The 16,225-nt window shown below is 42.0% G+C and overlaps 1 protein-coding gene across 2 annotated transcripts; it reads left to right on the top strand.

Annotated features, from left to right (window-relative positions):
- Nucleotides 1–4,985: 4,985 nt before the first annotated feature.
- On the top strand, nucleotides 4,986–8,606 carry twist2 (twist-related protein 2). 2 transcript variants are annotated; one of them, XR_006380074.1, is made up of 2 exons: nucleotides 4,986–7,108; nucleotides 8,080–8,606. XR_006380074.1 is itself a non-coding variant. In XM_044216066.1 (2 exons), exon 1 carries the CDS (start codon nucleotides 5,231–5,233, stop codon nucleotides 5,717–5,719), a length of 489 nt encoding a protein of 162 aa, XP_044072001.1. In that variant the 5' UTR covers nucleotides 4,999–5,230; the 3' UTR covers nucleotides 5,720–5,752; nucleotides 8,080–8,606. The 2 variants fall into 2 exon arrangements, 1 of the variants encoding a protein (XP_044072001.1); XM_044216066.1 differs by having other exon boundaries at nucleotides 4,999–5,752.
- The last annotated feature ends 7,619 nt before the right edge of the window (nucleotides 8,607–16,225 follow it).

Here is a 16,225-nt window from a genome sequence, read left to right as displayed (position 1 = left end):
CTGGATGGCCATAACTCTACAGGGCAGCAGGGCAGAGTCAGGTATTGAGCACGCAGGTTTTTAAGGGGTGGTAGTGGCGTTGTGTGTGTGTGTGTGTGTGTGTGTAGGTAGGGGGGGTTATTCTGCCCTATTACCCCCTCCATCTCCAGATATCCAAGCGAACTCTGACAGTGGGGGTCTCTGGCATCCCGGGCCCCTTTCCACACTGGAGACAAAGCATTGAGCAGCGAGTCTGCATCGTATTAAACAAAGCCTAAATGCTTCAAGCTGTTACACACTCCCCAATGAAACCTTTATGAAAGGGCCCCTAATGTGATTTCAGAAACACCTTGTCATCAGCCCTGGAGCAGCAGAATGGAGAAGTGTGGATACATGAATGAATGGGCTCTTGGCGTTACTGAGAGTTACTGAAGAATGACTCTATGAGTGGAGGTGCCTATGGTTTTATTGCCCAATATGTACCTCTCACTGATATTGCCTGTTGTTTCATTCACTGTAAAGGCCTCTGCTAAATACAGGCTCTTATTAGAAACACTGCCTGTCACTGATAAGTGCTGTTAAGCGCCGGTTTTGTTATTTCATGTAAAGGAAAGTGTCTGTGTGCTTTGGTACACTGCAAAAGCCGAAGAAGAACTTGAATAACATCTAACTATTTTTAGCAAGAAAGAAAACAATACTTAATATGTTCTGATTGATGCCATTGTTCTTTTGAAGTTATGTAATCAGTTGCTTTTTTTATATAAAGGCTGCAATGTTTTTCGTACAGATCTCGTGTCGGATCGCCATCGAGTGAGTCACATTTTCACAACTTACTGGAAAACAACTGTGCAATAAAACAGACATAGCTTTTGTTTTTCTCAAACTCTGGGAACCAACCCACTTTGTAAAGTCCAGGGTTGTAGTTAAAAAAACAGCAAACACAAAAGTTGTTTTTTTATTCTGGTATTGCACCTTTATGATACCAAGAAAGAATAATGTTTAAAGAAGTAGTAGCTGAGCTGAAGTCATTGATGTTGTGTTTGTCATGGCGGAGTCAAATCATTTTATTATATATTTAGGATTTTAATATTGTTTGCATTTGTGCTGAAGTTTTTTTTTTGTTTTTTGATGGTATTTATCAACATATACCATTCATTTCCAATACCTTTGGCCACTGCGTAAAGCTAATGAGTTTGAAACTACCATGTATCAATCAAGCACAATTTATTGGTTGTATTACCTTAGAAAATCAGTATATTTTTTCTTCCAAAAAAAAGTAATCGCACACCCGTGTTGCCTGCTGTAGTTTTACAGAAACAGATCCCAGTTACCGCTTGTTAAATTTCTTCAGTACATGTCATCAGGTGTTCTTTGGCCAGCTTGCAGAACTGGTTTGTAGTACAGATATGTAAATGGTTGCTCTAATGGAAACGGTGGGGCTACAAGTAGCTTTAAAAGCGATGCTGGTAATAGACACTGTATTACTGAGCAATGAGAACCAGCTGGGCCTCTCCTCTCTCTGCTGAACGTCTTTGGTTCATCTTGAATCACTTTCTGACACACGCACGCACACACACACACACACAAGTGCATGTATGAAAAGGCAGATGTAGATACAGTGATGGATGCAATAATCAGGTGATAATGTATACTGTACATGAGTTTAAAGCACATACACAAGCAGACACATGCATATGTTTGCACACAGGCCACGGCTTTAGATCCTCTTGCCAAGATCATTTGGGGTGAGTCTCAAGTGTTTGGGGGGGGTTGAAGTCAAAGGTAACCGATCCTGGCAGGCACATGGACAGTAAAATTCCACTCATCGCAGCCCCTAACAAATCATCTCTTCCATAACTTCCCTCACACGTCCACAGCCCTCTCTGTCAGATCAAAGACTAGTGAATCATCATGCATCCATACATTTGGCCTCTTTCCTCTGTTTTTGTCTGTATCCCTTTCTTTTTCTCTTCGAACCTGTTTTTTATCTCTCAACACCTCTCTGTCTCACTTCTTGTCTCGCAACCAGTCGTTTCTATTTACGAGGTTGATATGAAGGCAGAAGGCCGTGCATACGACAAAGATGTGTTTTCACTGACGTGACAGCAGAGAGGATCTGGGCTTAATGAGGCCATGCCCTCGACTCATGTGGAGCTAGTTTTAAAGGTGTCAGACAAGACAGAGGTACGTCATTCTGCTCTGCTGAATTACGGTCCGAGCTCATCTTTGATCTGAGAGGCAGGTCATCCCTCTCTCTCCCCTCTGTCTCTCACTTCATTTGGCCGTCATTGCTCTTTCTCCCTTCATCTCTCTCAGGGGGGTTCTTACAAGAATGCCAGGGACCAAGAAATCCTCTCAACTCCAATGAGCGCTGGGTGAGATATACATGAATCACTTACCGACATCCACAGGGGATAAAAGAGCAAATGAGCCAGTAACTTCCCCTTATTGATGTTACAGCCTATATTTCCATTTCAAAACGTTTTCAGAGACCTTGCTGAGGTACACTAAATGATCAGTTCGGGATGTTTTAATATCTAGTTAATGAAATTCAACTTCAACGGGAAAAGCTCAAAATTATGTAGATCGTACACCCTGAACAGAGTTAAATAACAAAAAGTGTGTATGCTGTTGTGCCAGTTTTGCAAGAATGTATGTTAAATTATTACGTTTAAGCTTTCTCGCAGTTTTTCCCACTATTTTCACACTATGTTTTGCAGTGGAATATAATTGGGAATGAAATTCAATCAGTTTGAGACTGTTGCAACCTGTCATCCTCATGATTCGCTGCTTGCCTTTTTGAATAAGAGCTAGCTTATCATTGCCCAGAGCATATACAGTGGATGGAAAAGTGTTGGCCAGGGGCCCCTCTCACTCTTTGTCTTGTTGTGAAGTTTGTATATGTGGAGCCTACCTCCCAGACGCTGTGCAGGGTCTCACTGTGCAAGTCAGAACCTTCTCCCCTGGGCACGGAGACCTCTTGAAGCTGAGCCAGGGAGCAGAAGGTCAGAGGGCATAATCAGGGAAAGTGTGTGTGTTCCTGCATGTGCATGTTTTCTCTTTTATGCAACGCACTCACACATATTTGGGCATTACTTTCATATTTGCACGTGTGAAACATTACCTTCTTTATAAAGAGGTTGTATCAACTAGACCGGCAAAATGTAACCACACTTCGACCTATACTTGAGGCATGCCAGGGTCTGAACTAAGAGCTCTGGCACTGAGTAAAAGTAGTGTGACAGTCACCATTACCAGTGGAACCCATAACACAAAGCAGACCGGGGTTTCCCATAGGCCGAGGGAGCTTTCAAGGGAAAACCAGGATATGTCCCAATACCAAGTGAGCACTCATGGGTTTAAAAAATGCTGTGCAACTTTCAGGAGGAACTCAGTTCTGCCCCATTTACAGCGACCAGTGTCCCCGGACGTGTAGAACACACATAACATGGGCCAGCCCAGCCTAAGGGCACATGCACTCAAGATACTGCGGTTTGATTATTTTCAGATACTCTCGGTGAAGTGTACACTACAGTGTCAATTAGCAAAATTGCTTCCTAATAAGAGGCAATTATTCAGTACGATGTTATTAAAGGATGGACTCACATTAACAGTTGAAGCCTTGTTTCCTTAATCATTTCAGTAACATCATCCAACATTATGTTTTTGTGGGTAAAGTAGCCTACTCTACAAAAGAGAAAAGAGATGTCTTCCTTCCTTAAAACAAGCAGAAATCACGTCTTAGATGCATTATTTCTATATTGTTAGATAAATGTAATATGTAAAATGTAAATGTAAAAATAAGACACAATTAAGCAGATCACTCCTCTAGCGTCTAGAAAATTATATTCGACTGAAGAAACATCTTGAAAGCAAGAGAAATGATCTCCCCTCACTGGCAGATTTTTTTCCTCTTGTTGTTTCTTTCTTTTTTAAAGAAAATGACTTGTGAATTTTTTATTTTTTTTTGCAGTTTATGGGAGTAAAAGAACCATATAGCCAAAAAATCCACAACAAAGAACCACAGAAATCTCTAGAGGTCAGTCAGCTGATTTGGACAAACTGCATTTTGGCAGTGGATAAAATCTGCTCTATAATGTGAGCCACCTGTGCGCCGCTCCGTGTATAAGGAAAACATGACATGACAGATGAAGAGGTGGACCGCTGACAAAACGCATGGACAAACCGTCCACTGGAGGTATCCACAGAAACCGGAGAGCTCCTCGGTTGGTTTAAGCCTCCTTCCTGTTTGACTTCCACATTATAGGAACTGTGAGAGCGTACAGACCTGATTCGATTAAAGATCAAGTGGATGGATTTCCTCAAGCCCGTTGAATTTGCGCGTAAATCGCCCTCCACCGAGCACATACTCCACACTGAAGAGGTAAACGTAGTATTTACTGCACATGGATGGTTTGACAGGATACAAAAGGCCCTGCAGAGAGAGACTGGACTGTGGCACACAGCCTCAGAACAAATGCATTTTATACAGCAGTAAACTCGGTAGTTTTCTTGACCGGCATGGCTCAGGCTGATATTTTTTGCTTTAATTAAACTCCTCAAATTTCGTGAAAATATTACAGATGTTGAGATGTTTCTGTAAGGGAATATTATTAAATTGTATAAAAATGAGCTCATATTCGAAACCATATAGACTATGAAAGACTATCACCAGCAATTCAGGATAAATAAAATAACTCTAAGGGATGCGTACCAACGTTTAATTAGGACTATTTGTAATAATTCAATCCATTTCAATCCAAATTGATTAATTGTGGCTCAATTTAGCATTTCAGTAAAAAATAATAATAAACCCAAAGAAACTAACCGTGCGCAAACTGGAAAAATCAAACAAATTTCCGTCGCTTTTGACAGTAAATAAGTTCCTTGTTTCAGTCATATCCCAGACACATGAAACCATGACTGGTCCCTCCTGCTTATTAGCGGACCAAGACGCACACTAGCTCCCCCTCCGCCCTCAAAACCACTCCCCTTCCACTCTCAAAACTATTTAGCATCTGAAACTGGGATAAAGTTTCCAAAAAAATTGAAGGAAAAAACTTCCTGCGTGAGGAGAAGCGTGCCAGCCTCCAGTTTGAAACCAGTTTCTCCTAAAGCAAGACGCGCAGAGAGTGAGACGTCTTGAAATTGTTCCCCTCATCTTTACGGATATCTATACATTTTTGTAACCACGGCTTCAAAGGTGGACAACGTTTTTTCCGCTTTATCCCTGCATTTCTTCAAGAAAGAAATGGAAGAGGGCTCCAGTTCTCCGGTCTCCCCTGTGGATAGTCTGGTGACCAGCGAGGAGGAGCTGGACAGACAGCAGAAACGCAGGAAGAGGAGAAACAGTAAAAAGTCCAGCGAGGACAGCAGCGGCAGCAGCCCGGGTCCGGTGAAACGGGGGAAAAAGCCGAGTCCGAGCAGCACTCAGTCTTATGAGGAGCTGCAGAACCAGCGGGTCCTGGCCAACGTCCGGGAGAGGCAACGGACTCAGTCTCTGAACGAGGCCTTTGCGTCTTTGCGCAAAATTATCCCCACGCTGCCGTCGGACAAACTCAGCAAGATACAGACGCTGAAGCTCGCCTCCAGATACATTGACTTTCTCTGTCAGGTGCTGCAGAGCGACGAGATGGACAACAAGATGTCCAGCTGCAGCTACGTTGCGCACGAAAGACTCAGTTACGCGTTCTCCGTGTGGAGGATGGAGGGTGCTTGGTCTATGTCAGCATCTCACTAGCACCCAGAGACCTCCACTCACAATGCCAAAGCGGTGGGTACCACAAACTGAAGCAAAGAAATCTCACATTAACAGTATCCGTAGCCTTAGAGGTAGCAGACCTCGAAGAAATGGGGTTTTATTCATGAAGGGTGGATAAATAAGTGACTTCATAAGGAAATTACTGACATAAACAGAGACATATTAAACAGTTAAGGAACAGTATGATGATGGAGGCTGACATACATGTATATGAGGCAGCTTCTCATGTTATGATCTGTATACTGTGCAAGTGTCTTGGTTTTGGAGGATGTAACTTACAGCCTGCTGCCACATTTTGATGCGCACAATAAATATTCCAAGCAATCAGATTACAAAGCAAAGCTGCGGCCAGATGTTGAGATGATTGCCGAAACGTTCGTGTGCATCAGCTGTGCACCGAAATTCAAATTCACGTGTTCGAATGCGGCCGTTGCCGTGCTGCGTTTGTTCTGTGTGAGACGGATTTCTCACCGAGGCCTCAGCATCTTTCCAGCGCCCGGCTGTGCGTCTGCATCTGGATGCTGCTGTGCGCAAGGCCTGGGTGACCCACAGACAACTGCTCCATCAGTTTACTTGTCGATACATTCAAGATCCCACAAGCATCCAGTCAAACCTAAACGCCTAAGTCCAGTCCGGAATGTGGAAAAAGGAACACTGTATTTATTTTTGAGAGAAGGAGTAGGCGCAGGGAAGTGGGCGGATTAATACAAATAATAGTTTTGGAACATTTTCACATGAAGAATATGTCTTGACCAAAAAGGACATCAAGTCCGTTCTATTTTTGCCCAGAACTGACTTTTGCAGTTAATCCTTATTCAGCCCTTCTTAACAGTATTTCGTAATGAGTGGGGTAAAAAAAAAAAAGTACCGGGGCGCACCAAAACGCAGCTGTAGTGCCACCACGGGTAATTTATATCCACAATAGAGAGCTTTCCTGTGTGGAGACCGCAGGAATGGGCAGCTCGGCTGGACATGAAAGTTCAAGCCAGTGAAAGACAATAAAAACAGAGGCCAGTATTAACGAGCAGGCAGGATTTGGTCACGTTATTTTGCAGATTTGCAGCCTGGTTCGCTCGTGTCGTGAGAGCCCACGTCAATGACGCAGTGACCCCAAAAAGTTAAGAGCCGTTCAGAGACTTGACAGCTGAGAGGAAACTTTTCTTGGAGTGGTTGTTTTGTTTCACCTTCTGACGGCTGGGATTTTAGTGAAGAACGCCATCATGACCACATGACAGCATCTTGTCAGTTTCAGGAAACACCCCACTTGTCCTTTTTGAGTCCGCTTGGAACATTTGACAGATGCTCTTATGTAATAACTGAACTGACGCCTCACCAATAACTTTTCAATACCAATGTAACAAAATAAAGGTAGGCCTACCGGTGTTGTAATGTGAGCTGTTGCATTTAAGGCTACCTCTTATTAGATGGTCCGAATAACGCTCCCCAGCGAAAGAACACAAAGTAGGCGACACTAAACAACACTTTCGGTTCAGATGGTTTGTTTAGTTCCCTTCGGCCTGACGTGTAGTCAGCAGACCGCCCGTCAGCGAGGCTTTGTTGTCCTATAAACCAACCCCGGTGCCGGGGGGGACAGGGATAAGCTTCATTACAGTGATTTGTGTAAGCACAGTCAATTTGAAGGAGTAATTCTGAGTTTAACTGTACCTCCGTGGAATGTAAAAGAAAATAACAAAGCATTGAAAAGTGTAGTTTAGCCTCAACAACCTTAGAAACTCTCTTTTTTTTTCTTTCTCAAAACATGTGGCATACACAGAAATGAAACCATCTGTTCTCTCGGAAGAAACAGGATTCATTTTGTTGCACGGATTCAAACTGGCAAAATGAAAATCAGCATTCACATGGGGATGTGATTCATGAACACGACAAAGGCCTGCAAAAATAACACTTACAAATCGTGCCCTAAGTGACCTTTCTGATATATTTCAATAACGACTCAAGGCTTAATGTTGCTCTGAGGAATCAGATTTTATTGTTTTAGGACTGTCCACTAATCCGCAGCGAAATGAAAACGCGTGAATTTACTCAGGTGCTTCAAACTAAAAGCCAGAGAAACGGTGTTTTTCTGTCTTTCGCTGCAGCTGCAGGACTGCATCCACATACAACATGTTCCTGCTTTTCTGTTGCCATGTGGTTTTACTCAGCTCATGGCTCATAATTGATTCATTAATGACTTCCCACATGCAAAGCGAGCCAGTGCATGTTGGAAAAAAAACATCAGAAAAAAAAGCCTAAATCAATATGTAGATCTAGTTAGTTTGCATTTCTATTGCACATTATCAATAATGGTTTTTATATGTGTCTCTTTCCCTCCATCACAGACTGTTTACTTCTACAAAGTATGAAGACCAAAGGGATTATTGAAGAACCCATCGACCTCAAAGGCATGGCGGAGAGACGTAATGTGACCCACAACTACAAACTCTTGGGAGTGTGTGTGTGTGTGTGTGTGTGTGTGTGTGTGTGTGTGTGCGCGCGCGTGCAGATTCATCACACTGCTTCTGACTGTCTGGAGCTGTTTGTGGCAGAGAGGGAAAAAGACAGACCTGCAATGTGTCGAGGCCAAAGATGTACGGCCTGTATTTCAGCAAAGCCATCCTAACCGTCTTTAGAAGGATATATATTTTGTTTTTCAAAGACTTTAAAGCAAAGTATAAATATATATAAATGAATGCATATTGTACATACTTGTGTAAGTACGCCTATAGCCTGTCAAGGGACCAATGCAATTTAGAGTCATTTGCTGCATGGATTTATCTCCCCGACTTTCTTTAGCAAGTCTCCAAACTCCGTCCAATGTACATTTTTGTTTTTGCTTATTTATTAAAACACATATTTTTGAACGAAATATGGTTGAATTGGTTTTTTTTTTTTGTTTGTTTGTTTTTGTTTTTGTTTTTTATTTCAGCTGTAGATTTGAAGCTAAAACATAATAATAAATAAATTCCAATAAAATCAGTTCGAATTCACGCAAGTTTCTGGTGAATGTCCATCTAACGAAATGCTCATGAAAACGATCTGAACCAGCCTAAAACACCGCGGCTCGCTGCTCAGGTTGCCCTGGTGGCTGCCGGATTAGGGAAAGAAATAGCAACACCATCTTTGTTTCACTGCCGGGTGTGAGAATGTGCCCCCGCCCCCACTTTCCTCTCCCCTCCTCTTGTTATGGAAAGAAAACGCCGACTTAAATAATAATAATAAAACAAAATGACCATAAAAAATACAGCTTCATTAACAGTGGAGGAAATTCGAGCCAGTTTCAAACTCAGCCATATAAAATGCTTGTCCGCTTGAATAACGAGTAATCATTTCAAATGGCGATGCCTTCGGGCTCTTTAACGAGCAGGGAGCCCCAACAACCGCAGATAAGGACAATAACTCTCGGCCTGCAGCTTAAAAAAAAAAAAAAAAAAAACTCCAACTAGACGACTGAAGAATTTCCTTTGAATCTCTCCGGCTCACTCTTAAAACATTAAAATTGTTTACATCTCGTTTTCCCAGACGTGGTTAGATGCAATCTAAACACTGAAAGGAGCTCATTGTTAACGCGGGCTGCTATGTGTAAATGACTCTCTGTGGCTGGTTCAGCTCAACTTTGCACTGCTGTTCAAATCTTTACTTTCAAGTCACACTTTTGAATAGCTTCCTAATTTTACCACCAGCACAACAACCACTGCCCTTTTATTGTAACTGCAGTAAATCTAGATTACATTTTAGATGGCTACAGGCCAGTGAATGTCACTCTCATAAATACCAGGCAGTCATTTCCCAGGTGGAAAAGTGCATCACAAAATAATATTCAGGAGATAATAAATGCCATGCAGCATGATGATGCTGTTATACAATCACCATTGTTTTCCAGGCAAAGTCTGAACCTTTGTAGAATTATAGCATTTATATTACTGCCAGTCTGATTCTCTCAAGGTCAGTGTGGTTTGAAGGGAAAGCATTTATTCTCCTGCTGCTGATGCACCAAACCCACATTATCCACTTATTCATTAGCGTTAACACACACTTTATGTTACATGAATGTATATATGGCAGTTTTACAGAGTGAGCATCCAGACTTTCACTGTAAATTCAGTGATGAGTCATGAGTCATGTATTCCTTTTCCTTTTTATTTAACTTGGTGTTCACTATCAATCGAATATTCTTATAGTCACTATTTCTGAAATTTCTAACAAACAATTCAAGCAATAAGAGGCAAACTCCTTTCTTAAGATTTATAAATCTTTCATAATAATAATAACATGTCTTGATGTTTGGCATGGTGGTCTCAGATGCTGTTGGACAGCCCTTCCTACTTAGGCCGGCTTATCCATAGGAGCCCGTTTGATACCTGCTCATTATCCTGGGCCCTCACAGCTGAGCAGCACAGAATCACCCGGGGCCACTGCTCCAGTGGTGCGAGAGATCCAGATGTTTCCCGTAAAATCAGACGGAAAAAGCTACAAAACTTTAATTTGCAGTAAAAAGGGAATAAAGCAAAGGTTTACACTCTGGGTGCCTCAAACGGTATTCTGTGTTCGTCTGGTTCAGTAAAAAATCCTAAGGTTAGTCTTATACCACTTTGGAGGCTGATGTCGGCATGACTGAACTTCCCCTCTGTGTGTGTGTGTGTGTTGGCAAAGCTGAAAGTCAGCTGTGTCGGCTGCGACCACGGCGATACATGAAGCATTACTCAGACTTCAAATACACCTCAAGTATTGATCTTTCTCTGTCTTTCTCTCATTGTGTGTTGTGGAGGATCACCTGGTAAACTGGATAAAACGAGGATCATATAAAGATCACTGTAAATAAGTTCAATTGTAGTTTGTTTGTCACATTACAAGAAATGACATGCTGTTCATGTCGAGCACACGGCATATTTATTCATTAAAAAAACTTCAACAGAGAAACTGCTTGCTTTAAAAAAAAGAATAAAGTTATAATTTGCTATAAAATTGGTTCATAAATCATTTTATACTGGCATATTCCACAATCTTGTGGAATTTTTTTATTGTAACAATTTTTCGCACTTGTTCGATTTGCCTTTTGCAGTGAACATAGATGAATTGGCTTCGGCATTGGTGTGTGCAGACAATTTGACAGCTAAACTAATAGAGCAACCCTGCTGCAAATGCTTAACGGACGAAACCTCACGTAGTGGAGAAAGAGCGAGATGCCTCACCTGGCAGAGCCTCGGCTGGAGGAATTAAGGAATTAGCAGAGGTTCTGGCCTTTTTCTTCAGCTCGTCTCCGCCTTTCCATCATTTAATCAGGGTCCCTAAGACTTTGATCCTGCACAGAAGGGCCCTGCCACATTATCATCAGGCCTCTGGGCTAGTGCTTTTTTATTTTTTTGATGGAGGAGAGAGCAATAATAATTTACTTCAAAATTTACCAAAACTGGTCTGAGGATTTAAATCAATCAAACCTTCTTCTCTCAGTCTAGATTCCTCACAAGATATTGTCTAGCAGCCTCAAACCTCTGGTGGATATACAACCTTTACATGACATTGCCTTTGTCGAATGCTGAGAGACTCTCAAACTATAGGCGACAGGAGAGCTTATCATCCCCACACCTGTTAAAGTATCCATGAGAGGAGTGCTTGACCCCTCTCTGCTCCTGGCGTTGCAGTCACTGACCCTGCGAAAAGAGAAACTCCCTGAGTCTGGACATGCAGTGACAGTAAATGAGAAGACGTGATACCACCATGTTGAGTGCCCGTATGTGCATCCACACCTTCCAAGGAAAATTCTGCTGTTTCCTCTGTTTTTCCAATCCTTTGAAGCTCACGGTGTATCTTTTTCTATGAAATGACTGAATGCTACTGTAGGTGTCATCCTCTCACCTCAAAAAATCATCAGGGGTTTCTTGTGGACTCTGGAAGCCGGGGGAGTGGAACTGGATTGGGAAATAGTTGTAAAAGGAGTCCTGCTAGGACTATGTGGTGTGGGATACTGACTTTTTCCTTCCTCAGTGAAACAGATGACTTGTCTGTGGTTTCATTTTTGATTTGTGTCATATTGAGAAACTATCTTTAATCTGATGCTGTTGCCATGTGACAGTCTGAGCTGTCATGTTGTTTTTGAATCCCTCTGTATGAGATCACAGTCATTCTAAAAAAACATGGAGGACAATCACTCAGACTGCTGTCATGCAGAGATCAAGGCTGTGAAATATATATCAGTGTTTGTGCAGATGCTTCCATTCAGATCCTCTGTAGGGTTTGAAGTGTAATTAAGGTGTCTTCCTCGACAGACTGTCCAAACTTTAAGGCTTTTGTTGTTTATTTGCACATGCGGTTGGGTCTGGGTTGTGATCAAAAATGAACCAATTAGGCAATAAATAAAATAATAATATCTGGACAATCTATACTGAGCACTATTAGACCTGCAATCTTAATATGTATGAGAATGTGTCTGTACTGCATTACTCTTTATGTGTGTGTGTGTGTGTGTGTGTAATTTGGCCCTTTGAGCCTTATAGCACATATCTTCACTTCTGGCATTGTCTTTTGTCCATCTGGTCTCATCACACACATCCTTGTACTTCTATCCTTGTGAGGACCCTCATTGACATAATGCATTCCCTAGCCCCTAACCTAACCCTTAAAACCAAGTCTTAACCTTCAAACAGCCCTTTGAAGTTGTGAGGACCGGCCAAAAGGTCCTCACTTTCCAAAAATGTCCTCACTTTCCAAAAATGTCTTCACTTTCCAAAAATGTCCTCACTCTGTTGGTTAAAAACTTGTTCCGGTCCTTACTATGTAGGAAGTACAAGTACACACACACACACACACACACAAAGGTGTAGACCAACTGCTCTGGACAATAACAACATTATATAAACTGCTTCATCCTGAATAAATCAGCCTTCACCAGCCTCTCTCTCCACTGGCATTATCTGGTACTTTTACGATGGCGTGGCTAAGAAGCGAGGGTTGATTATTACATCTCGGTGTCCACAGAGTTAGAAAATATCTAACTTTAGTGCCAGTGATGTTAGCAAAACAATAATTACAGCTTTCCTAACCAGTTCAGATGAAGGGCGAGCTGGAAGATGTCATCTCAACAGGGAAACATTTACAAGGCAGTACTGTTTACCATATTCACAAATACAAACACACAGTACAGTACTCTGTAATCATCTTTCAGATGCATGTTAAATGTACCTTTGCCAAGATACTCAGTGAGTCAGATCAGCTTATCTTTGCATCGCTGGGAGAGCAGTTTTATGATCAAAATTGCTGACTTGATAATTTGCCTTCACCATGGTTATGAGCCAATCATAAGGCAGGAATATAGGGCAGCACCTAGACCTCCCTAGTCATACCCCTGTCCATTTTTCTTCCCTATTCGCATCAAAGAGTCAGTAACAGTTCCCAGCATCCTTCTCACCTTCAGCTGTGAAACTGGATTCGTCTCCAGGCTGTGGAGGAGACGGGGGCTTCTGGGTATGTTTGTGGGGTGACAGGCCAACATTCCCCTCCTCCTTTGCTCATTAGCACCAGTGATGACCACCAGGGTCAGCAGAGGGCAGTGGGTCACGCCCGTTCAGGAGCCAACTCTTATTTACTCACCTTTGTTTTCACTCATACTTTCACTCGTGAAAGCAAGCAGTGTTAACTCACCTACATTTAATTCAAGCCAAATTTTCATTATTTACTGAAAGCAAGCGTAAAACTGAATAGGAAAGCTTCTGTTACTTCTTTTCACTGCGGGAAAGGATGAGGTTGCACTGTCATTTAATGAAATAAAATAAAAATCAAGTAAATGTTTACACTTCATTAAAAACACTTAATTAACTTGTCAATGTTCAAAGACTCCTAGTATCCTAACAGAGCACATCTAAAAGTGAAAACAGGACAAAATGTGCAACAATGTAGTTTGAGGCTAGAGGCCGTGCATTATTTAAACATACTGTAGTCTACATACAGTGGTTCGGGCTATTTGATGAACCCCCCTACTGGCAGGGTTCAAAACAAACACAACCCATCTACAAACAACTACAGGGCTTTTATGCTAAATTGAAACAATGCAACCTCATATTTAATCTAAAACACTTAAAAGTAGCAAAGAGCTGATTCTTTTGAGAATGAAAGAAAAGCCAGTTGCCTATCAAACTTTCTTTTATAACCATTATAATTTTTTTGACAAACAACTCAAGGTCCATAGCCTTTTCTGGAGCTTTTGACTGCATCACATGGTCTTCATCAGAACAAATCCATCTCCATGACAACTCTGCAAACTCCATGTGCTGATGAAGACCATGAGATGCATTTATCAACACACATGGTGGGATGTGAAAAGCTAAAAAAAACACGAGTAAGTGGACCTTGAGTGACCTCATGTTAGTCTATTTACTTACTTCTAAAATACAAATGTATATAAATGCCAAAAGAACATTCTTCAGTATTTATATATATATATATTTTAAACTTAATCTACAAATAGAAGATATTTTGATCACTTTGGGTCATGTTGTTTTGAGGGGAATACCATATACTATCTAATGTGGTAATGTGTTCCTCATGTTTTACCGTACAGGAAAAGAGATATCTTCTCTTTACCAGAATAGCTTAGCCTAAAGCAGTCAGAGCCTCTCTCCTCTTTGTCCTTTATTTCCTCCAGCTGTGATCTGGATTTTTACAGAGTTAACATAATGAAGATTAACACAACAAGAATAAATTGAGGCAGGGTTGGTTTTCTTTGCTTAGCCCTCGATCTTTAAGATTAAGCAAAAGAATCGTTGGCAGCTTGTGTAGCGGACCATCACTGAACTTGACAACTCTCGACACCCAAGCTGACAGCGTTATGTTTGCAACAGTTCCTCACAGCCCCGTGTGTCCTTGCCCTTTTGATGTCAGGACATGCTAGACACCAGACTAAACACAGACAGTAGCAAGACAAGCAAACGACGCACAGCTTTTCAAATACACTATGGATCAAAAGTCCCAACTGGACTGGTGGAACATCCGATGGAAAGAACAGCAAACGGTCACAGAATCCCTCATGTGCATTTCCATTGTTTCCAAATCCATGCTTGGAATGAAGTAAGTTGAGTGAAACTCAAGATTAAATACTGAATTTGTTTGAGATGTCAGCTACAAACCGACTTGTGTAAAGAACTTGCCAAAGTATTTCCTAAGACTTTTCATGGACTTTACTTGACTGGGCCACCTCTGATTTCTGATGATCCCTCAACATGACTGTTTGTTGCATATCTGTTACAACTCTTCGTTTTTGCATGCCTACGTGTTGATGATCCAAAACTGATTCTAATGACTCTCATCTGTAATTAGTTTTATTTGTCATCCAAACAGCTGGCCAAAGCCTCATTGCCATTTCGAGTCAGTCAAACCGGCAATTAAAAAGCTCGGTGATGAGCACAGCTGGGAGGATGAGGCCTTTTTTACATCTACCGGTGGCCGGGTAATGACAGAGCTAAGTGACATCGACCGATGCTGCAAGAAGACAAGCAAGGCAAGACAGCTGCCGCACACCAGAATGTCACTGTGGGGAAACGAGAGGGAAAATAGATAATCTGGGGGTTTTCCCAGATTTCAATCCTTACTGACATTTCAGTCCTTTGTTGTGGCGAAGAGGCAGCCATCTTGTGGACTGGTCTTTAAGGAGGGGGAAAGTTCAACTAGCAGGGCTCCACCTTTTCTCTGACCTGACCTTACTGAGGGGTCACAGGAATTGTGTGTCGCTACATAGCAGAGATGACGAACGTGTCAACGTCTACGATGAGCAAAAGGTGAGACGGGCAGTCTGTGTGTCCCGAGCGCGGTCGTTAGAGCATCCCCAGCCACCAAGGAACCATAAAGAGGTCACATTCCTAGCTTTAACGTCATCCTTTTTTTGACTTCTGGGAGCCCTTCGGAGCTCTTTTCAGCATCTGTATGATGGTAAATATTGTCTCTCATGTCTCAGTTTAACCTTATTCTCTCAAGGAACCAGAGATGTGCTCCTTTTCGTTTGCCTTTGACACTGCATGGTGTCTCAAGCCTCCATGATTTACAGAGACTGTGACGAGTTTACAAAGCCTGAGGCAGTGGTAGTATTTACACTGTTACTCTCTAAATTCAGAGTTTGACAGGAAAGCAGTGGAATGTGTGTTTATTTGAGGGGAGGTAAGGCGGGATTGGTTTTGTTTGCTTTTGGACTGTTGTCTTAGCGTTAGTTCCACCACCAACAGGGATTCACTGCTGTTTATTTGGACACTAGCTCAGACCTTTGACCTTTCCAAATGGGTGGCTAATCCCACTCAAAGCTACTGTGGGGCCCTTGTTGCCAGTCCTGCACTGCTGCCTCCCTCTGGACTTAAAGAAGAACTCCACCGATTTTATACATCACGGTCTGTTTACAGGTCTTGGGGAGTGCTATGTGAAAAACGTTGTATAAAGCCTTTTGCAACTCCAGAGGGAGCTGTGTGAAATCTGAAAAATTGCCTCAAGTGATATCTTGTTGGTTTGGGC

This window comes from Siniperca chuatsi, linkage group LG12 (assembly GCF_020085105.1).
Source record: "Siniperca chuatsi isolate FFG_IHB_CAS linkage group LG12, ASM2008510v1, whole genome shotgun sequence".
NCBI lineage: Eukaryota > Metazoa > Chordata > Actinopteri > Centrarchiformes > Sinipercidae > Siniperca > Siniperca chuatsi.
The sequence above is the reverse complement of the archived record's forward strand: the minus strand, read 5'-3'. Positions and strand labels throughout refer to the sequence as shown.

Coding starts and splice junctions, on each gene's coding strand:
- twist2 (XM_044216066.1), top strand. CDS start 5,231: ATGGAAGAGGGCTCCAGTTCTCCGGTCTCCCCTGTGGATAGTCTGGTG.